The 23514-nt window shown below is 52.2% G+C and overlaps 1 protein-coding gene across 1 annotated transcript in view; it reads right to left on the bottom strand.

The window, feature by feature from the left end:
* The window catches only part of SLC6A6 (solute carrier family 6 member 6), an 87120-nt gene that overhangs the window by 34022 nt on the left and 29584 nt on the right, over positions 1-23514 (bottom strand). Inside the window, exons 3-5 of the mRNA XM_003265019.3 lie at positions 10710-10949; positions 8745-8879; positions 6679-6913 (exon numbers count right to left, since the gene is read on the bottom strand). Of these exons, the coding sequence (XP_003265067.2) occupies positions 6679-6913; positions 8745-8879; positions 10710-10938 (599 nt within the window). The 5' untranslated portion in view covers positions 10939-10949. The remainder of the gene's footprint in view (positions 1-6678; positions 6914-8744; positions 8880-10709; positions 10950-23514) is intronic.

Below are 23514 nucleotides of genomic sequence, written 5' to 3' on the forward strand. Positions count from 1 at the left end.
CTCAGGCAGGCCCCTCCGCAGTCCCTTCCATGTCTGACTTCCAGGGTCTTCCCAGCCAGAAAGCAGTCGATCAGGATCCCAGCCAATCCCTACCCAGCGCTGAGGGTGTGCTCAGTAAACTGTAGAGTGTCATGCCGAGGGAACGCCATGGCACACTGCCACTCACCTGTGCCTCCTAAGCACCCCAGGAGGAAGCTGCACAGGCTCCCCACAGTGTTAACACAGCTCCCCCAGCACACTGTCTCTAACCCCTGTCCAGGCCCCTGACGCCCCCAGGATGATTTCCAGCAGCCTCTTCACTGGTCCTCCTCCCTCCACTCCTGCCCCAACAAGTCAGAGGGAATCTATCAATACCTATGTCAGGCCACATGCCTCCTCTACTCCACATCCTCCCAGGGCTCCCGCTCCCCGGCCAACACGGCCGTCCTGACCTTGCCACTCAGACTCACTTTTAAGAGTGAGTGGGTGCCAATTAGTAAACACATAGGTCAACGGGTGTAAAGTGGAAGTGTTCTGGGCAGGCTGGGGGTGTGGGCACCCAAGCCCTACCCTCATCCCCCAGACTCACCATCACTTCCTCCTCCTTCAGCCACCCTAGCTGCTATCTGGGACATTCTCTGAACAGGTCAAACGCGATCCTGCCTTAAGGCCTTGGACCTAACTGCTTCCCTCGGCCACTTGTTCCAAAGCTCCCTCGCTCCTTTCCTTCAGGTCTCTGTTCAAAGGCCACATCCCCAGGGCAGCTGTTCCTGGCCACCCTCTGTAAAAAACATCCCTGGTCACTCTCCTTCCCCTGCCCTGGGCCTATTTCTCATCACTTATTGCTTTTATATTATAATTTTATATGTGTTATCTATTTGTCTGCCTGTCCCACTAAAATGTCAGTCCCAAGAAGGCAGGGTCTATGTCTGTCTTGATCACTGAACAGTGCCTGGTACGTAATAGGTGCTCAGCTGACATTAGTTGAGTAAATTAATTATACCCATTTGGTTGATGGGGAAACTGAGGCTCAGACAAGTTCAGGAATGCACCTGAAATCACTCAGATAGAAATCAACCATGGACCTGGTTCCTTTTTTCTGATGCCATCCTGGGGACCAGCCACCACATGTGCTGGGCATGGTGCCGGGGCAAGGGCCCCAGCATCCCCAGCTTCCTCGTCTCTCTCATACAGAGGGAGGAGACTCCAAGGTAAGCTGCATTCTTGTCCAAGAATAGTAATGATTCACTCCAGGGTGGGATCCAAAAAAGAATTGCCTGGACGTCTGTTTTGAGTCGGCCGCCCTGCTGCCGTCCAGCCGGCACTCAGAGATGTAAATACGTCCTCCTAGCCGGCCAAATCGTTTCCTTTTGACTTCAGGCCAGCCATTTATTGGCCATGGCTCTCCCCTGGAGACTAGCAGAGGCAACAATTATAAAAGGGCCTGTCCGCCCAGAGCACGGGGCCGTGCAGCCTTTCTCCACCGCCTCCTCCTTCCGACAGCTGCAGGGGAAGATTGGCTGAGCAGGCCTTGTTTGCAAATATGACTCATTTCTTTGATTCTAATAAAGTCTAATGATACGTGCCGAGCTCCCAGGGGGCTCTGGAGGAGCCTAGGAGGAAGGCACGGCTCCAGCCTGATGGAGGGCATCTGGCCAGGTCTGGCCCTGCCTGTCCTCCAGGGCGACCTTGGGACAGAGGTGACCCCAGACAGCAAGGAGCAGCAGGGGACAAAAGCTCTGCTTCCCCATCCCAGAGCAACTCGGCGCTCAATTATAAAGCCAGCATGGGGCCCCAGCGGCTTCTCATGAGGATCTGGGAAAGAGCAGCTCACTGGCTCCTGCTGAGAATGGTGACTTAGCACTGCACACAGGGTGGGTGTAGGGGGTCCAGGCAGAGAGAAGACCCCACAAGTAACCTGGGAGTGGGGAGACACACATGTGGCACAATGTGACCTGTGACCATGGACTTGGGCTCCCAGGCCTGGCCCGGGCTCTGGGCTGGTGGCTGGTGAGGACATTGACAAAAGGTTAGCTGGAGGCAGGATGCAGTGCTGAATGCCAGGGCTGGAAGCTTTGCTCCTTCTAGCTGCGCACATGACCTCGGGCAGGGCACTGCACGTCTTGCATCGTCAGTGTCCCGTGGCCCCCTGCAAAGCGCATCCCTGGTCTTAGCTCCATAACACTCAAGCCAGGCTGTGAGTCATTGGGACCATGCTACTTCTGTTTACAGAGGAGAGAAGAGGGCGTGGAGAGGTGAGGTCACTGTCTCAAGGTCGCGCAGCTGGGATGTGTGGGAGCCAGAGTTGAGCTTTGTCTCCCCCCACAAGGAAAGGGGAATGTCACCCATTGCTGGTCTGCTGCCTCCTCTGTGAAAACAGAGGGAGGAAGGGCTGGCAGGGAGCGTCAATAGCGACCTTCCCTGCCCAGAAGAAGCTGGGAGATGGCTCCGCTCCCCTGGTGCCTCGTACCCCTGACTTCCAGAGACTACTGAGCACCTGCCAGCAGCACCTGCCGAAGGAAAGGACGGGTCAGGGACCTATGCATCTGGGGCATATAAGAGGAATGAAAGGAAGCAATGGCTGGGGCTGGGCTTCAGCTTGAGGGTCACCAAGACCAACCTTCGAGGGTATCCTCACTGCTCTGCTGCCCAACTGGCTCCCAGACAGCAACACGCAAAAAATCCCGACAAGATTCACTCGAGAGAAACCCCAGGGTCAGACGCTGCAGGGTTGGTGGCTATCTTCAGGTGGATTCAGATAAGTTTGACCCCAAAGGGAACCCAGACCTGCTGAAGGCTGAGGCCTCTGAGGCCCCATATACAGTCAGTGCTCAGCATACATCCAGCCTCTCTTTCCCACCACTGTGTTCCTTAAGGAATGTCCAAAAATCACATTCAATTCAGTCACACCACCTCCCTTCTCATATATCTTCCATGGTTCCTCCTCCAAGAGAACAAAGTTCAAACGTACCCGCCTAACATTCAAGGCTTTGACCCTTCTCCCTGGCCCTACCTATCCCTCACCCGTGCATCCTATGCTCTAGCCAAACCATCCCAAATACTCATGTGCTTTCACAATGCTGACTCTGCATGGGCTGTTCCTCCTACCTAGACTGTCTTGTCACTCTCCTTTTCTGCCTAGTGAGCTTCTATTCATCCTTCAAAGCCCAGCTCATATGCTCTTCCATCTGTAGATGGGGAAGTAAGACAGAGAGAGGTAGTGATTTGTTGCTCCACGCAGGTGGATGAAGACATGTAACTAATGAGGAGATTCAGCACCCAGTGAGCACTTGCTGTGTTGAAATTGTCTCAATCCTTTCTGCCAGGGTGAGATCATAGCATGGGAAAAGCCATGAGAGGGTTCTGAGCTGGGAAATAACAGGCTGGATTCAGAATTGGTTACAGAGGTGCAAGGATAAGGCATGGAGAGATCCAAGAGGCCAGTGCTGGTGTCCAGGAGAGTGATGGGGGTTCCATGGGGGTGACAGTGCATGGGGACAGTGCTCAGATTCTAGGTATACTCTGAAGGGGGAGCCAAGAGCATGTATGAATTGGATGTGGGATTTGAGGTAGAAAGAAGAGTTTTGGATGATGCCTAGCTATTTCTCCTACTTAGAAAGCCTCTGCAGAGACTGAAAGAAATGACAGGGGCAAGTTCCTAGTACTATGCTCACGGGAGTCAACTATTCCCCACTGGTTCTCTTGCCTTTCCACCATTGCATGCCAAGAAAAGAGAAGGCTCTTGAAGGCAGGAGGCCGGGTCTTTCTTGCCCACAGCACCTGGCTCAGGGCTGGAACTGAGCTGTCCCCTGGTGTAGTTCTCTGGCCTCGCCCTGTGCTGTGAAGGCAGGTCACAGGAGGCAGTGCTGATCTTGCCTAAGCCTGCTTTCCAGGCTCCTGCTCCATGGCCCTCAATCTTCCCCAGGGTTCTAGAAAGAGGGCAACTTATTTGTGAATGTTCAGGTGGTCTCACAAAGCTCTGCTGGAATCTGGGGCTGGGGGTCCAGGGGTAGGAGAGGTGTGAGAGCCGGAGCGGGAGGTGAGTACCAAGCTGGCAGCCAGGGCTCTTTGGACAGAGCAAATCCACCTGGATCATGCAGAAGCTTGGGAAGGTGCCTGCAGAACCAGACACTTTCCAAAGATAAATACTGTCTCGGTGTCTTCCAGGCCAGAAAATGGAGCTGGGGTGCTCAGAATAGAGATTCTGGAAGGCAAGCGTCCCAGAATACCCCCCAAGGGCCCAGTCCCTCTGGAAGGTGTGAGTGAGGACTGGCCAACCTGAGGACCTCACATTGCTCCCACATGTTCCTTCTCTAAGACCCCTGGGCCCGACAACAGCGAGACAAGCAGAGCCCAGAAGAGAATGGCCCCTTTACGATAGGGGGTGATTCTTTAGGTTCATAACACTTAAAGAAACTGCCCTGAGGGGTAGTTTTAGGCACTATGAGGGCACTCGATAAATAATAACGGATTCTGGCCAGGCATGGTGGCTCACACCTGTAATCCCAGCACTTTGGGAGGCTGAGGCAGGCAGATCACGAGGTCAGGAGATTGAGACCATCCTGGCCAACATGGTGAAACCCCATCTCTACCAAAAATACAAAAATTAGCTGGACATAGTGGTGCATTCCTGTAATCCCAGCTACTTGGGAGGCTGAGGCAGGAGAATCGCTTGAACCAGGGAGTCGAAGGTTGCAGTGAGCTGAGATCATGCCACTGCACTCCAACCTGGCAATAGAGTGAGACTCTGTCTCAAAAACAAAATAATAGTAATAATAATAATAATGGATTCTCAGGGCTGGCCACCCAGGATCTCATGCAGTCAGGGCCATCCTACAACCTTGGGACGGCAGCACTGCCATTTCCCCGGGTGCAGGTGACGATACCATGGCCCAGAGAGCAGGACACTTCTGCCTAAGCTAGAAGTGGCAGAGTGAGGGTTCGAACCAGGCAGACCAGTCAATGTCTGAGGCAAGGAGGTCCCAGCAAACGCCCTCAGTAACTGGCTGAGCGCCAGCGTCCAGGAGTGGGGCAGGCCCGGTTTTCAGGCCACGCCAAAAACAGCAGAGAAAGGACAAGGCTGTGCCTTGGACCCCATTCAAGTGAGAAAAAGGAAGTGCCAGCCTTTCTTTGTCTGTGAACTCAGCTCCCCAGGGGGTGGGGAACTGAGGGGTGATGATTGTGCTTCCAATGTCCCTTTTGCTTGTAAGTGGAAAATACACACACAAGAGGAACCCCCAGTGACAGTGGGCCTAAGGACTTGCCCTGAGCATACGCTGAAGGCCTGGAGCAGCGACAGTCACATGGACCGCCCAAGTAAGGGCTCCACACCAGTGAGGGCAACCGACCCCTTCTTTGCCAATGATGTCCCAGCCCTGACCTCAAAGCATGGCTGGGGCCAGTCGGTAGGGTGCTCCCTCTTCTCTGGCCCATTCCTGGGCCAGCTCCTAAGAGGTCGGTAGACACCTTGAAAATGGCAAAACCACACACAAAAAAGACAGGGACTGTCCTCTCATGATGATTCAGAACCAGAACCACCCTCTTCCTTAACAGCACCCCTGCCCCTGGCTCACAACCTTCACAAGGCCTCATCTCAGTTATTTCCAGGGTCAAGGGGCTGCACTTGAGTGCTGAGCCCCAAGGCTGGCTTATGAAGAAGAGGGAAATGATGCACTAGCCTATTTTTGATCAGCCTCTAAGCACTATGTTAGAAGAATTTCTCCACATATCAGCTCACTCAAGAGCTCCCCAAAATCAGGACTCCACATCCCGCCTTTCTGGTGTTTGTCCTCTGTATCCTCCCTGTAGTTACTGACTACAGTTCTTCACTCCTCTCATGAAGAGACAGAATTTATTTCCTCCACCTCTTGAATCTGGGTTTGTCTTGTGGCTTTCTTTGGCCAAGGGGACATGAACAAAAATGATACAGACAGAGGCTTGAAAAGCACTTGGGTTTCGGGGACTGACCGTTTCTTGTTCCTAGAGTGCTTGCTTAGTGGCCGGTGACAAGCCCAGGCTAGCCTGCTGGGTGATGAAACCACAGGGACCAGTTGCCCCTCACACCCCAGCCAATAGCCAGCCAAACCCCAGAAGAGCTACCTGGAGGACCTACAGCTGCCTGCAGACACATGAAGGAGCCCAAGACCAGAACTGCCCAGCCAAGCTCAGCCCAAACTGCCAACAAGCAGAACAATCAAGACCTAAATAAACGGTTGCTTAAAGCCACCAAGTTTGGGGATGGTTGTTACATAGCAAAAGCTAACTGATGCATGTTTTTCACTCTACCTACTCACTTTCCACTTAACTACTTCAGCTTCATATATGCATTTTTCTCTGTGCAATAACAGAGAATATATTTTTTCTAAAATACATTAAGAAAACTGTATCATTTTTAGACAACATAAGTATGCATACCTGCCTCACAGGGTAGTAATGATTCATTCTTTTTATCTGACAGGTAAAGAAACTGAGGCTCAGAAAGGAGGAGTGGCTTGCCTAAGGTCAAACAGCCAGTCAGTGGCAGAACTGGGGTTCCAGTCCTGTCTATGGCCAAAGGCATAAATTTACCTCCAGATCTGCCCCCTCCTTCCACTCCCCCAAAGACAGTGGCTCCCGCATCCCAGGGGAGGAGATAAGGAAGTGAGCCATCCTCTCTGCCCCACCCATGTCCTCCTCCTTGCTTCAGTGAGGTGGCCTTACTCCCAGAACTCGATGACAGGAGAGGTGAAGTTGGTGGAGCTGATGGTGATCCAGACACTCTTGTTCTTGCGCATGGTGTCCTCCATGCAGTGAGGCGTGTTCCAGCTGTGGTTGCAGTGTGCCCAGGGCAGCTCCTTCTGGAAGGACTGGAACAGGTAGTATGTGGCCCAGGCCAGGATGACGATGTAGTAGACATTCAGGAGGGACACAATTACAATGGAGGCATAGCCGATACCTGCAGGTTGGGCAAATGAGATGAGTAAACATCTGAGGGAGGCCAGACCCACCATGGCCACATACTCAACTGGAAGGCCATGGTATCCCCAGGCCCCAAGCCACAAGACGCCCTTCAACAGTGACCACCAAATATTTATAGGGTGAATCGATGGCTGGTTGAATGGAAAGGTGAAACAACAGATGGTTAGATAAATGGGATGGATGGCAGGGGGCAGGGGGGATAGAACAATGAATGGATGGCTAGATGGATGGATAAATAGATGGATGGATGAAAAGATAGATAATAAAGAGGATGGTTGATTGGATGGTTGGATGTTTAGATGGATGGATGGATGGATAGCTGAACTGTTGAGATAAATAGATGGATGAATGAACAGATGGATAGTTGGATGATTCAATGAATGGCCAGATGAATGGATAAATAGCTAAACTGATGAGTGTTGGATGGATGGATGGCTGAACTGATGAGATAAATAGATGGATGAATGAACAGATGGATAGTTGGATGATTGAATGAATGGCCAGATGAATGGATAAATAGCTAAACTGATGAGTGTTGGATTGATGGATAGATATTCATTTGTTGCATAGATAATCAGTTTGTTAGATGGATGTTTAGATGGATGGTGGTTGGTTAGAAGGTTGGGTAGATGAATGAAAGGATGAATAGATGGATAGATGAATGGAAAATGGATGGATAGTCTAATTACTGAGTGGTTTAATGGAAGAAAGGCTTAAGGATAAATGGATTTATGTGGATGACCAAATGAAGAGACTCACATATGTTCCCATCTCTGCCAATTAAATCATAACAGTGATTATTTTGTGTGCATACTAAGTACTAAACATAGGACTAATGAAGCTACCATTCATTTGATGCTGACTGTATACAAAGCACTTCTACGTGGCTATATTATTTTGTCTTCATAGCAACCCTGTGAAGTAAGCATGCAACTATATTTCTATTTCATAGATGAGAAAATTGAAGTATAAAGTGACCTTCTCAAAGTCACAAAACTATCAAGGGGAGTTAATGAGACTTGAACCCAGACAGAAAGCCTCCTGAACCTGAATGCTTATCTGCTGCACTCTACTGCCAAGCAGCTACAGGCTTCTCTTTTTTCTTGTCTAGATTCAGGGGGTACAGGTGCAGGTTTGTGACAGGAGTACATTGCATGAAACTGAGGTTTGCACTTCCATAGATTCCCGTCACCCAAGCAGTGAACATAGTATGCAATAGGTAGTCTTTCAACCCTTGCTCCCCACCTCTTTTGGAGTCCCCAATGTCTGTTGTTCCCATCTTTATGTCCCTGTATACCCAAGGTTGAGTTTCCACTTATCAGCAAGAATACGTGGTATTTGTTTTTCTGTTTCTGCATCAGTTCACTTAGGATAATGACCTACAGCTGTATCCATGTTGCTGCAAAGGCCATATTGCTATTCTTTATAGCTGCAGTCTTCCATGGTATATATGCACCACATTTTCTTTATCCAGTCCACCACTGATGGGCACCTAGGCTGATTCCATGTCTTTGCTACTGTGAACAGTGCAGCTGCAGGCTTCTCTATGCAACACCCTAGGGAAGTGGGCATGCTGGGCCTGACTGAGCAGCTACTGCATGCTAGGCACTTGCCACAACTCCTTTCCCTGTACTCCTAAGCAGCAGCATCCGCATCACACTGGTACTGTACTGGCTGCTATCTTGTGTCAGCACAGAGCTAAGTGATGTGCATGAGGCTCCAATGGACCTGGCAGACAATAGGTGCTCAATAAAAATGTGTGGAACTGATGAGAACCAGGCCCCAAGTGACCTCTGTCCCATACTCACCAGAGAACAAGGGGCAGATCTTTTCCCAGCAGGTGATGCCCCCTTCAGAGGTGTACTGGCCTATGATGATCTCCAAGAAAAACACAGGCAGGCCGCTCCCAAACAGGAAAATAAAATATGGTATGAGAAACGCACCTGTAGAGAGCAGAATGGGCAAAGGTGAGGCTGTGGCCATGGCAGTGCCGACGCAGAAGGCTCCCAAGCCCTCCCAGCCAATGGAACCAGAGAGAATGCATGAGGGGCATGAGGCTCAAGGCCAAACTCTTGGACCTGGTGGGAAATGCTCCAGGCCCTGCCCACCTGGCCAGGTGGTTTCACCTTTCCAGTGTGCCCTCCCTCTCTCCTTCAAATCTACCAGGGACTTTAAGCCTCAGAGCCTTCTTTTTTTTTTTTTTTTTTTTTTGAGGTGGAGTCTCCCTCTGTCACCCAGGCTGGAGTGCAGTGGCGTGATCTCGGCTCACTGCAAGCTCCGCCTCCTGGGTTCATGCCATTCTCCTGCCTCAGCCTCCCAAGTAGCTGGGACTATAGGCACCCGCCACCACACCCGGCTAATTTTTTGTATTTTTTAGTAGAGACAGGGTTTCACCGTGTTAGCCAGGATGGTCTCGATCTCCTGACCTCGAGATTCGCCCGCCTCGGCCTCCCAAAGTGCTGGGATTACAGGCATGAGCCACCGTGCCTGGCTGCCTCAGAGCCTTTGTGTCAGCTGTGCCTACTGCCTGCCTGTCTCCTCCACATCCGTCCCTCTGAACAAGGACGGCTTGGCCTCTAAGACCCACTCACACGTCGCCTCTTTGTTGGGGTCTTCACCTACCCTCCCCAGGCCTGCCCAGGGCAGGAGGCAGAAAAGCACCAGCTAGGAAGGGTGCAGTGGTAAGGGGCAGAGGGTAGGCATCTCTGGTGGGGGCAGGACCAAGGGGAAGAATGGGGGGGCAAAGCATCGGGGCTGGGGATCCTACCTGGTGTCCACTAATGGCTTCAGCGGGTCCATAAACCCTTTGAAACTGTGGGCAACTTGGGTCTAGTTTATGTGCTTTGTTCTGGGGAGCATCTAGGACACTCATCAGAGTCCCAAAGGGGCCTGAGACCTACAAAAGGTTAAGAAACCAGGCTCTAAGGGAGAATTCCCCAAAAGGTGGTTCTACTAATGTGGGCGGCACAAGGCATGCCCATCTCCGCTGACACACAAGCCTTTGACAACAAGCCGTCACCAGCCGTGAGCAGTTCCTCCCTATCCAGTTCTCTTCAACCCTGTCATGGCACCAGCAAGAAAGCATCATTAGGTGCTGCCTGACCTCAACACAACCCCATAACAGAAGACCTGTCAGAGGGTTCCTGCTCGGAGCCTTCAGCAGGCAAAAACACAAAAACAAAAGCAAACCAAAATCCAAAAACCCAAACCAACCAACTCATCAACCCAGCCGAGCACAGTCATTACATTTAAAAAATATCTTCACTGTACTTTTTATCCCTGGATACCTTTGGAGCATGACAAATGATACCAGTTTTCCATCTATAGCAGGAAACAGAATTTGCTTTCTGGAGTACATTTGGTAAAGTTAGAAAAGCAAACATGAATGTTAAAGGAAAGATAAAGAAACAGTCAGAGGCAAGTAGACACGGGGGACAGATAAGGAGGTATGTGAATGTCTGGGGCTTAGGAGACACAAGCCTGGCCTTGTCCTGCCTCTTTGGAGATGGCAAACTGGAGGATCACAGAGGGTGAGGGACCTGCTCAAGGTAACACAGAAAGGCCCTGCAGAACAGCACCCTGATTCTCAGTCGGGCTTATCCCCTGTCTCTAAGGGTGGGGTTGGCAGGGGCATGGCAGGCTGACCTCACGGAGGTCAAGGGGGGGCCAGAGAAAGCAGGGCACAGAGAGGCCACCCACGCTCTAGTTCCAGCCTCCAGCTCCAAGGCCGCTTTGTACTGGAGGGGCTCCCTTGTGGCCCAGCCCAAGCTCACCTCCACCATTCTTGTAGCAGAGGTACGGGAAGCGCCAGACATTGCCCAAGCCCACGAAGCCGCCAGCCACAGAGAGCACAAAGTCGATCTTGCTAGACCACTTCTCCCTCTGCGGAGGTTTTCCCTCAGCCTCGTCCTCAGGCCGCGTGCCTGGGCTCTTCCCCGGTGAGGGCTTCAGGATGTCCTTGTGGAAATCTTTCAGACACTGCAGCTTCTCCTTGGTGGCCATCTCCTTGCTTTCTATGGGGGACAAAAGAGAAGCATCCTGCAGCTGATGAGGGACCACCTGTGTGTCTCAGACACAATTTCTGCTTCTTCATCCATGAGCCAGCTCCCACCTGCCCAGGTCTGTGGCAAGGGGCCTGGCATCCCTGTCTGTCCAATGCTCTGACAGCAACATCAGGAGTCATTCAGACCCCTTCATGGACCAGGGACCTCAAGATTCAGGCTGTGGACACTTGCAACCCACAGAATCGGCAGGTTCCATTCCCCGGGCACCTGCTGAAGAGAAGCGCCAGAGGCCCCCAGGTTTGTCGTCTGGGTGTCACACTTCAGCCTGCACCCCAGCCCTAGCATCGTCTTTCACAAAACACAACACACCCAGGCAGTTCTAGGCATCTGCCAAATAAGAGCCTGCAGGCAGTTTCTAGAAATTAACAGATACTATTTTCTAAATTTGGATTTGTATTAAAAAAAAATGGAGGCTCCTATTTCGCCAATGCCTTAATACAGTGCCCAGCCCACAGGGATGACCATTTATTACTGTAAGTTAAAAAAATCAGATAAATGGAAATGAATGAGGAATGGGGTTTCAGGCTGGAATGGAAACAATATTTGAGATGGGTTGCCATCCAAGTATAGAGAATGGATGTTTATGAAATATATTTGCAATTTATTAACCAGTCACATCTCTAGCAGAAAAAAATAAGGGATTTGCACTGGTGAGGATTATGCAAGAGTGCTTGTTAATCCCCATTTGTCCACCCTTCTCTAACCATCCTCTCACTTGCTCTGATTCTAGGGGCTGACCCTGTAGATCCTATAAGCCAGGTTCCCTTGCCCTCCGGCTCCCTGTTGGGTTTGGCCAATGGGAGGCCCCAGAGAAGGTCAAATCTCTAAGCCCCCGGAGCTGTTCATGGTTACCCTCAGCTCACTTATGCTTGGCCCCCAGTCTAGAGGGAGGTCTGCCACCAGCCAGGCCAGAGCCTCTTCTTTCTGTACTTCCTAAGGTCCCCAAGTGCTCATTCGCTCTGGCAGCTCAGCCCCGAGGGCCACAGTCACATCCAGTGCAGCCGTCTGTGCAGAAGGTGGATACCCCTGGCTCTCTGAGAACTGACAAGGTTACCAAGAGCATCCTGATTTCTAGCCCACAGCGTGAGGAAACAGCTCAAGGCTGGGTCCCCTGCCTTCAAGGGCTGACCCACAACATAACAGAGGGACACAGAAAACGGATGAGCTGGGAAAACCAGAGCTACTAGGCCTACTTGCCCCTCTCTGAGCCTCAGTTTCCCCATCTGCAGAATAAAAAGGATGACAGCAGAAGTGGCTGACTCAGAGCCAAGCAGTCCGGGACACAACTTGTTTGTCTTCATGATCAAACTGGTGGCCAATACTGAAATAATCAGATTTCAGAGAAAAGTCAAGAATTCTAAGTTCTCTTGAAAAATTGGAAGGTTGGACCACAGCGAGCTCATACTCCTCATGGCGATCGCTGACTGGAGCAGATGTGACCACCTTGTCACACGACCACACCCTGGCCAGCTCACCACCCAGCTCAGGACACACTCGCTTGGCTGGCTCCAGTGGGCATCTGAGTTTGTCTTCTCATCAGAGAACCAAACACTACCTGAAAGTATCTTGTTCAATTCCTCGCTTTCCTGTCGTCTATCTCCTCAACTAGAATAGAGGCTCCTGGGGACAAGGACCGCACCTGCCTTGCTCACAACTGTGTCCCAGAGCCAGGCACCATGCCTGGCACACAGTAGGGTGTCAGTCAAGAGTTGCTGGGTAGGTGGATCCCAGAGTGGCATCCACAGGCAGCTGGTGGCAACTGCAAACCCTGGCTTTGCCAATCCTGTGACCCACAGGCGAGTCACTTGGCCTCAGGGCCTTGCAGGCAGGGTGAGGCAGTAGCTGCCTGAGGACTTGGGGTGTGGAGAGGGGATGTGCTGGCTTGGCCCCAGCCGCTGGGCCCACAGGGGCTGTGCTCGAGGAACAGAGGCACAAAAGCACAACAAAACCCCCGTTTCCCCCACACCTCCTTCCTCTCCCTGGCTCGGGGTGGGGGACCCCAATTGTTTCACTATCTGGCAGCTAGCAGACCAAGAAAGGCTTCCTGAAGCCTCTGGGCAGCTCATGGAGCCCTTCCTCTGTCTGCCAGAGCATCCGCGCCGCCTTTCTCTGCCCTGCTCCCTCGGGGCCGGGCGCGGGATTCGACAGGCCAATGGCTACTGTAAAAATAGTCCTAGCGGCCAGCATTGTTCCAGCATTGATTTGCACAGCCCCCCGATGGTTATCAGGGCAGCCCATTGTGGGCTGGCTCGGTGGGCGCATAATTGGAGGATGTGAGACTCAACTCCCTCCGAGTGAAGGTGTTTCTCAGGAAATGACCCTGGAGCCTCCTCACCCAGAAGCTCATGACCTCATTGGCAGCTGGGATGGGCCAAGTCCATCTCCGCTAGGAGCTGGGGTCTGCTTCACTGTGGCTACCCTGAGAGTCCTGGCTCTGCCCTCTGGGCACGCAGACCCACTTGCCACACTAACACTCAGAGAACCCTCTAGAAACATGGAGGAGGAGCAACTGGGGTTCCCCAAGTCCCTTTACTGTAGGCTCTGGTTTCCTACAAAATGAAGCCTCCACCCCCTTCCACACTCAGGACCCCATCGTCCCACCACCTGGGGCTGAGCCAGGATGGGGGTAGCGGTTTTCAACAGGGCAGAGTGGGGACCTGTCATGTGCCTGGCATGGTGGGGGTCTCCCAACTCCTTATTTCTAAGGTGCACCCACCTCTCCACCCGTGGGGGCTGAAGTCACAGGTCCACCTGCCTTGAAGAACACACAGCCAGCAGCCCTGCCCCTGAAGAAGCCCATTCCAGCAAGACCCGCCTGTACATTCCTGGCATCCACCCACATCTCTCTATCGCCATGGCAACCACGAGCTACAGGCCCCTCAGCCTTTGCATTGGCATCTGTGGCAGCCTCCTCACAGGTCTCCCTGCTGCTACTCTGCCCGCCCCTGATCTATTCTCAATGCAGCAGCTGAAGGCAGATTAAAAAGCAGAATCAGGTCCTCATGCCCCCGCCCAACCCTTTGCTCACCCCTAGAAGAAAACACAGGCTCCTCACCATGGCCCACCAGGTCCCAGCACGTGCCCCTGCCGACCCTCTGGCCCCATCTTCCCTCTCCCCTTCTCCTTGGGACATGGGCCACACAGAACTGCTTTAGTCCCTCCTACTGCTCAGGCTCAGTCCCCTCTGAACCTTTCCACTGGCTGTTGGAGTCGCAGTATAAAAAGCCCCCTGGCTCCCTGCCAGCTGCCCCAGGCACCCTGGCCCCTATAGGGACTGGAATATAAGCCTCAACCCAGAAGCTGAAAGCCACTTCCCAAACAGGTGACCTAAGGCAAGTCACTCAACCCCACTAGTCTTCGGTGTCCTCATCTGTAAAATGGGGTAACTGTACCCTCTCTGTGGGAGTGTTGTGAGGGTTAAATGACGGGGGTGCACAGAAGGTGCTTAGAACAAGATATGGCACACACTCCACACACAGCAACTACATTATGACTTGCGACTATCTCCTCTTATTACCGCTATCACTACTATCCAGTCCACTCCTGGCCTTGGGGTATATAAAGCCTTCATCCTCCCCAGGGTGAGATCAGTAAGGCCCAGAGATGACAAGAGATTCCCTGGGGTCACTCTGCTGGGAGTAACAGTGACCATGATGTATCCAATCCCTTAGGAGCTTAGCCTCCACTGTCCGTCTGCGGCTCAGTCTGACCTCAGAAGACACCCTCCAGGGAGTCCCCGGAGTATCTCCATGCACCTCTGCAAATTTGCAATTAGGCCAGTCACCCCAGCCTCCACACACACACACAACTGGTCACCCCGCTGCGCAGTGAGTACTCAGGAGTGAGTCCTCCTCCACAGGCGTCCCTGCACCCGCCGACAAGGGCTGTTTTCCTTGGCACTGGGCCCAGGGTTATTTTGCAGCAGCCGAGATACATCATTCCCCATTTTAAGAGCTTCCTCTTTGGTTATTACAGCTACAAGTGATTAGAATGGACTGATACAGAGGCTCTGGGATGAAGCCTCTCCCTGTGCCCAGCTAAACATTCTCCTTGTCTCTGTGTTCCAGAGGTGACAGCCAGAGCCAGCCGTGCCTGAAACCAACTGCAGATCACCTGGTCAGATTTGGCACACACGCAGCCAGATGCAGCCCTGTGCCAGCGATGCCACGGCTTGACACAATATCCCTTTGCTCTCTCCCCGTTTAATATTAAGATGTGTGAGGACTTATTCCGGGGGCTGAGCTGTTTATGAACACAGTTTCCTATTCTCCAACACTCTTATCGTGGAAGAGACTTCGGTAGTTTATAGATGAAGGAAGCTGAGGCTCACGCAGGGAAGTGAGCAGCCTGGCTGAGGCTACACACACGGGTGGAAAGGAGAGAGAGGCTTAAGGCTAGAGTTCCCACCTGGCCACCTGGGCCTCTGGCACTGAGCAAAGCTTAGCAAGAGGAGGTCTCTGCACTGCTTGCAAATGGGGACCCCTATATCTTGCTCTGCCTCCCTCCCGGCGCCCTGAGCACCAGCCAGCTGGGCTTTAAGTTGAGTTGCAGATGCTGCCTCCCCCAGCGTCTACCACCTCAGTCCAAGGCTCTGGGGGAAGTCAAGCCCTTGCCTCTTTTTTTCCTGGGCAACCTTCCCAGAGGCTTGAGAGTTCTCTGCACCTGCCCTGCCATCCTGCATACCCTGAACTTCTCAATTTAACAATCAGTGTCCTACATGTCTCTTTCTGGTGGAGAACAATGATTTAAATCTCATATTGTCAATGGCATAACCACTCAGGAGTTTCTGCCATGCTTTTAGGAAGAGGCCAGGTCCTTGTCTGTTTCCTATTTAGCCTGCTTCTCCCACCCCAAACTGCCTAGCACGTAGCTGGCCTTTAAGAAAGATCTCTGGGCCAGGTTTCTCAGCAAACCTCTTGGGCTTAAGCAAACTGATCTGCGGGTTGGGCAAGCAGCTCCTAGAGTCCCAGAACAGGGGCAGGAGGAGACCTGGATGACATCCATTCTACAGGTGGGGAAAACTGAGGCCTAAACAACTCCCCGCCCATTGGGCTTGCTGTGGAATCAAGTGCCTGGCTGGACCCCTTGCCCTGCCTTTTCCATAGCAGGCATCTCTCTCCTTTCCTCACTTTTCTGCCCATTCCAGAGCCAGATTTTGGGCTGAGGCCATGACTAAGCTGTGTGACCCAGAGCAAGTAACAACCTCTCTGTACCTCAGCTTCCTCATTGGTAAAAGATGAGGGTAAAAACAAGACCAGGGACTAAGTAGGATGATGCCTAATGTTATTCAGCACAGAGCCTAGCACATACCAATTGATCAATAAATAGTAGCTTTAAAAAAAAAAAACAGTCAGCCACATTGCAATTCTATTATACTTTGTGGCAAGCATTCTACCCTGTGTTTGTTTTAAAAAAAGAAAAAGTGGGCCAGGCATGGTGGCTCACACCTGTAATTCCAGCACTTTGGGAGGCTGAGGCGGGCGGATCGCTTGAGGTCAGGAGTTCAAGACCAGCCTGGCCAACATGGTAAAACCCCATCTCTACTAAAAATACAAAAAAAAAAAAAAAAAAAATTAGCCAGGTGTGGTGATGCACGCCTGTAATCCCAGCTACTCAAGAAGCTACGGCAGGGGAATCGCTGGAATCTGGGAGGTGGACACTGCAGTGAGCCAAGATCGCACTCTAGCCTGGGCAACAGAGCAAGACTCCATCTCAAAAAAATAAAATAAATAAAATAAAATAAAATAATAAATAAATAAATAAGAAAAAGTGGATGGTTGGAGGTATTGGGGAATTGCTGGTCAAAAAACACAAAATTTCAGTTATGCACCAGGAGTAAGTTCCATAGATCTATTATGTATGTCATGGTGTCATGCTGATTAAAATTAATAACATTGTATACTTGAAAACTGTTGAGCGTAGATTTTAAGTGTTCTCACTACGCACAAAAAATGCTTAGTAAGTGAGGTGATACATAAGTTAATTGGCTTGATCTAGTCATTCTACAACATATGCAGATGTGAAACATCATGTTATATACCATAAATATATACAATTTTTATTTATCAATTTTAAAACTTCCAGCCTGGGCAATATGGCAAAACCCCATCTTTACAAAAACTACAAAAATTAGCTGGGTGTGGTGGCATGCGCCTGTAGTCCCAGCTATTTGGGAGGCTGAGGTGGGAGGGTCACTTGAGCCTCGGAGGTCAAGGCTGCAGTGAGCCATGATTGCCCCACTGCACCCCAGCCTGGGTGACAGAGCGAGACCCTGTCTCCAAAAAAAAAAAAAGTTACTTTTAAGAAAAAGATAGCTGTGTTTATTAAGCACTGACCATATACACAAGCAGAATATGCATCTTTTTAAAAAGAGCACTGACTACAAGCACATTTTCATTTTCTTAGCTAATCCCCTCAGTGGGTGCTGCTACCATCTTTCCTGTGCTGATAAAGCACAGAGATGTGAAGTCACTTGTCCACAGTCACACAGTGAGGAAAAGGCCACTTAAGCTCCAAATGCCCCCCAGCTCTGTCTTGGCCTCTGAAGTCCATGTTCTCAACCACTGTAGCTGCTATGGGTCACCTGCTTTACAAAATGAAATGGGGTCTGGTGTCTTCAAGGAGCCAGCTGCAAGCCGGCTGACAAACTGGGGAACTAGGCAAGGGCAAACAGGGAAGTGAAGGGCCACATGATGGAGACGGGGCTCAGGAGGCTGGACAGGGCCTGGGGAGCAGTCAGTGCCAAGGGCCACAGGGCTGGGCCAGGCCAGCTGATGAAACAGCACAGACTCAGGCAGGACAGATGGCGTGCTGGACTGGAGCCCTCCTCTAGCAAACAGGGAGCTCTGATGGGGCTCCCTGGACCACTGTCTCCATAGATTCTGGGCTAGGTACAGCTTCAGTGAGCAGGATGGCCAGGATCTATTAGTAATACCTGCCAAGGGCACTCTCCTTGGCCCTAGTGTTTAACAATTAAGCACCAAAAAAAAAAAAAAAAAAAAAAAAAGGGAGTTGTTGTTAAGAGTGCTATTCCTGGGTGGGCGTGGTGGCTCACACCTTTAATCCCAACACTCTGGAAGGCTGAAGTGAAAGGATGGCTTGAGGCCAGGAGTTCCAGATAAGCCTGCGCAACACATTTGGACCCTGTCTGTACAAAAAGTTAAAAAAAAAATTAGCCAGGTGTGGTCATGTGCACCTGCAGTCCCAGCTACTCAGGAGGCTGTGGTAGGAGGATCACTTGTACCCGGGAGTTGGAGGCTGCAGTGAGTTGTGATCATGCCACTGCATGATGTGTATGATGTGTGCCTCAAACACCTTCATCTGGGGCAGTGCCAGCCACCCTGCCTCATCCCGGCCCTTCCCAGGCCATCCTGCCACCGGGAGCCTGCCGTGCCTCCAACCCCTCCCCCTGCAGCTGGCACGGTGGCACTCTCCTTGCTGCCTCTCCTCTGCTGCCAGACTGTGGTTCTCTGGGGCTTTGGGCCAGGTCCTGCCACTTCCAAGGAGATGATAAAACAGTTTGGACCCAATCCCCAGACCTTGTGTTCACCTGGGTGGGTGTCACCAGGGTGGGTGACAGAGCAAGACCCTGTTTCTAAAGAGATGAAAAAATAATAATAATAAAGTAGAAACACTTTCCACCACTCAAAGTGGAGTAGCTGTTTTAAGCAGAAATTAATCAAAGGCTTTTTTTTCTCTTTTATATGTATTTTAGAAGTACACCTTTAAGAGATTGAATCATTGAATTGTATCATGTGGTCCGTATCTGTTGGTTATCTGCTCCCAAGGAAAGGCTAACTCAAGCGTGGCGAGCTCCAAAGCCTCCAGAGGCCTGGCGGGCAAAGGACAGGAGTCCACTGGGGTGGGGAGGTCGCAGGGAAGAGTGGGAACCAGGGGACAGGAGGAGTCTAGACTCTTCACAGGCAGCTCTCCTTAGCTCCCACTACTGCAGGTGCCTTTGGGACTGGGGGCCACTGGGGCTGGATCCTCCAACTTCTCAAGAGATGTTGAAATCTGGGTTGTATGCACACACACATTTTTCAGTTTCTAAACCACCACCTGGGTCAAACACAAATGCAGAGGGGGCCAGACTCAGCCTGTGGCCAGTTTGTCCTCTTTGGTCACACTATTGCCCCCAGGTCACCTAAGGTGGCCGTGGCAAAGAGAAGAATGGGCTCGTGCGGAGATGCTGACCAGGCTGGCCTACAGCCCTCATGGCTTGTCCCGATGAGGTCATCCAGGAAGCCAGGCATTGTTTTGCCCGGAACAAAGCCGAAACAATGAGCAAAAATATTCTGGTGGTAGTGAAAGTGAATTCTGTTGAGGAAATTGTTTCAGCATGCCATCTCTGGGACAAGGGCTTGTTATCTACCTGGGGTTCAGCATCCTCGGGTGAGGTCCTCCCCTCTCCTGATTTAACTGCAACCTCCACCCCACCAAAGTACGGGTCTACCCTCAGAGACCCCCTACCTCCGCTAGAAGCCTCCTGCCTGGATCACACTTAGCCCTCAACCTGCAGAAAAGCCTCTACCTCACCCCCAGCCTCATCAGCCTTGCCTTTCACAGATCAGGAGGCTGAGGCTCAGAGAAGGGGGAAGCCTTATCCCAGGTCCCACAGCTACAGGACAGTGGGCCAGGATTTGCACCCACGTCCCAACTCCATGACCTTGGTGCCACCCTGGGGCAAGGTGACCTCTGGACGGGGACCAGCCAGACCATGTAGTTCTTAGTCTGTGGTTTGCTGGGGGAGAGTGGATGACAGTGAGCAGGTTTTGCAAAGAACAAGCCTCTGGAACAACGCCAGGGGTGGCGAGACACTGTATGAGTCCAATAGACAGCCAACTTGTCACCTTCCCCTCATAAAAACATTGGCAGGTGAAGACAAGGTCTGGGGACTGGGTCCAAACTGTTTTATCATCTCCTTGGAAGTGGCAGGACCTGGCCCAAAGCCCCAGAGAACCACAGTCTGGCAGCAGAGGAGAGGCAGCAAGGAGAGTGCCACCGTGCCAGCTGCAGGGGGAGGGGTGGAGGCACGGCAGGCTCCCGGTGGCAGGATGGCCTGGGAAGGGCCGGGATGAGGCAGGGTGGCTGGCACTGCCCCAGATGAAGGTGTTTGAGGCACACATCATACTCCAAACGGAGGCGCCCCACAGCAGAGCCCAAGCAGCTAAGTCAGCGAAAGGGCAGTGGGCGAGGTCAGAAAGCTGGGTCATGCAGGCCAAGTCACTTCCCCTCTGCAGCTCAGAGGTCCAAGCTTAGAACAAGGGTTTGAGTGGCTTTGGCAAGCAGTGGCTGTTCACTCACCCTGCTATGTGCCAGGCAGTGCTCTAGGAACTGGAGACAGTGGGTGAGCCCTGCCAAGCTGACCTGCAGAAGGAGAGATAGACACTAAACACAGAAATGAGCAAATATTTACGACAGTGCCCAGCACACAGAAGGCAACAAAGTAGGCCCCTCTGCGGAGGTGACATTTCATAACAGCAGCAGCTCGCTGAAGACTCACTGTGGGCAGGCCCTGTGCCAAGCCCTTTCCAGGCACCAACTCACTCACTTACTCCTCACCAGCCAGGATGATGGAAAGAGGCCCAGAGAAGTAAAGCCACTTGCCCAAGGTCATACAGCTGGGATTCAAACCCAGAAGCTCGGCTCTAGGGAACAAGCTTTTAACCACACTGAAGCTGAGGCAAAGAACTGGGGGCAAAGAACTGGGGGAACACTGTTCTAAGAGCAGAGAACAGCAGATGTAAAGAGGGCCATGGTGCACATAGTGAAGAAACAGAAAGCCAGCGTGTGGCAAAGAGGAAGAGGGGACAGGGCCCCCGAGGCCAGAGTTAGAACTGGATTTATCCCAAGTTTTGTGCTGCCCCAGTGAGGGCTCAATGCTTTTGGCTAAAAGCCCTGGATTGTCCCTGACCACCAACCCTTCCCTTCTACTCTGAAAGGGAACTTAAGGGCCCATGTTGGGTTTTTCCCTGCAGGTACTTATGACTTTGAGACAGAGTCCAGCTCTGTTGCCCAGGCTGGAGTGCAGGGTGCGATCTCAGCACACTGCAACTTCTGCCACCTGGGTTCAAGGGATTCTCGTTTCTCAGCCTCCTGAATAGCTGGGATTAAAGGTGTGTGCCACCACGCCCAGCTAATTATTTAGTATTTTTAGTAGAGATGGAGTTTCACCATGTTGGCCAGGCTAGTCTCAAACTCCTGACCTCAAGTGATCCACCCACCTCGGCCTCCCAAAGTGCTGAGATTACAGATGCTCAGCTAACACTTTCTGGTGGGGCCTGTGGAGTCGTTAAGCCCACACCTCAGCCGCCTGGGTTCCTCACCATGAGCTGAGAACCTGCGGGGTGGGTGGCCAGAATGTCTTCCCCATGGCCAAGGACCTAACACCTAAGACTGGTGGCACAAACACAGCATCCTTGTGCAGGAAGCCCAAACCCTGCCGGCTCCATGGGTGAAGCCATGCTTTGAAAGGAACAGGGTCACCCTTTGCTGTGATGTGCTCTTGGGAAGTCATCTGCCCACTCTGCTCTGAGCAGGCACTCGCTTACCTGGGGCAATTCTCCCTGAGGGAGATGGCGGGAGGGAACAAAAGCTCTGGCTGACCCAGCACCTGCTACACACCTGGCCCAGGGCCATCACAGGGGTACTGGGTCACCTTCCCGCCTTCACAGCACTAACGACTAGAGAAGGAGGGAGGGGCTCGTTTTGTTAAAGAAATAAAAATTATTCTACAAGTTCAGAGGAAGGACGAGGTTCTGTGTCTGGTCAAGGGTAGGCTTCAAAGACGTCTCTGGTCAAAGAGCCCCTGAGAGCTGGGCCTGACAGCCTGGACACACAGAGGAAGGTCAAGTCCCTGGGATGCTGTCTGAGGGGACCCTGGACACCACTCAGTAGACTTCCAGGGCACTTGGTACCCACAGCTGGGCTGGAGGAGAAAGAGGAGCTTGGGGAGGGCCACCAAAATGCCTACCTTGGGTACTTGGAGGCCTGTTCCCACAGCCAGAGGCAGGGCCAAGAGTGGCCCCATCTGCAGATTCTGCGCACATCGGGGCTTCTCCTGACCTGGGGAGTCGCGCACTGTTGGACTTGCTCTTAAGGCTGGGGTTTTGGGGTTGTTTTCCTGTTGCTATGTGTTTAGGCCAATAACAGCACAACGGCCACTCTGCCTGCAGCCCTGCTTCAGGGTGCAGGGGCTGGGTGAAGGGTCAGAGGGAGCCAAACCCCTTTTCCATCTCCTTCCCCCATGGCCCAGGGCTGGCTGGAGTCAGGCTACTGCAGGGGCCCCTGGAGCCTGCGGAAGGAGTGGGTGAGTCAGCAGGCAGCCACCTCCTGGCACTGACTCACCAGCAACAGGACAGGGCTGTCACTCTTGCTGTCAGCTTCGCTAGCAGCCCAGCCCTCAGCCTGGTTTTGCCGGAAATGGGGGCGGGGTAGGGTAGACCATGAGCCTGAAACAGGCTCTGCAGAGCCCAGGATTATTTCTGGAGGCCACAAAAAAGAAACTCAAGAAAAGAGAAAGGTTAGTTGCCATTTCCTTGACCTTCTCCTTTTAAGCTGTAAGAAGCCTAAAGCCCTGCTCCTTGTTGGCTATGAAAAGCAGAGGGCAGCCCCTCCCTTGCTCTATAGAAACTGGAAGGATATAGGCCCCAGTGACAGAGTCAGCTAAGGGTGCGCGTGCAGGAGCCGGGCCACCCCTAACTCTGTCACTGTGGCTCTGCCGGATGCCACAGTGCCATGGAAACCAGTCAGGGCACTCTGCTGTACAGCCTTGGGCAAGTCACCTTCTTTCTTCAGCCTCAGTGTTACCCTCTCTAAAATGGGCACAATATCCCATCTACAGTATGTGAAACTCCTACCTCATTAAATGTTTGCAAACAACCTCCTGCTCCTTGTTCCTCTTTTAAACATGTTTTTCCCCCTGACAAGGACGTACTTTCTTCTTCCTTCCTACCTCCGCCCCACCTCACTCGGACTTAGAAATTCAGCTCGACCAGAGTGTGGTGCTAGAGGAACCAAACAGCCTGGGATTTAGCAAGACAGGGTGGGGAACTAGCACTGTTGGTCACTGGTGCCCGCTGTGTTCTGGAGCACAGGGGCCTGCTCTACTTATCTGGAAGCTGATTCCTAGGCCCCCTCCACCATCCAGAACCAGCCCAAGACCCCCAGGGGTTGCTGAAGCACACGCTGTGGTTTCTCAAGCCCCAACACCTTGGCTTGTGCTGTGCCCTCAGCCCGGTATACACTTCCCCTGCCTAATGAGCAGGCACCCCTCACAGCCTCTATGGGACAGCCTCCAGGACAGCTCTGTCCCTGCATTCCCAGCCTGTGCTGCTGCTGTCTGTTACTCCCCAGTCACCCGGGTCCTGCTTCCTGACATCTAGTATTAATACAAGGCCCAGCATGATGAGGATTTTTCACATGGAATGTTTAGGGCTCAGGGCTCTGGGGACACTCTGCATAGGGACAAACAGCCTTCCAGGCATTCTGAGGGCTCCTCTATGGGGGCGACAGA

This window comes from Nomascus leucogenys, chromosome 21, assembly GCF_006542625.1.
Source record: "Nomascus leucogenys isolate Asia chromosome 21, Asia_NLE_v1, whole genome shotgun sequence".
Lineage (NCBI taxonomy): Eukaryota > Metazoa > Chordata > Mammalia > Primates > Hylobatidae > Nomascus > Nomascus leucogenys.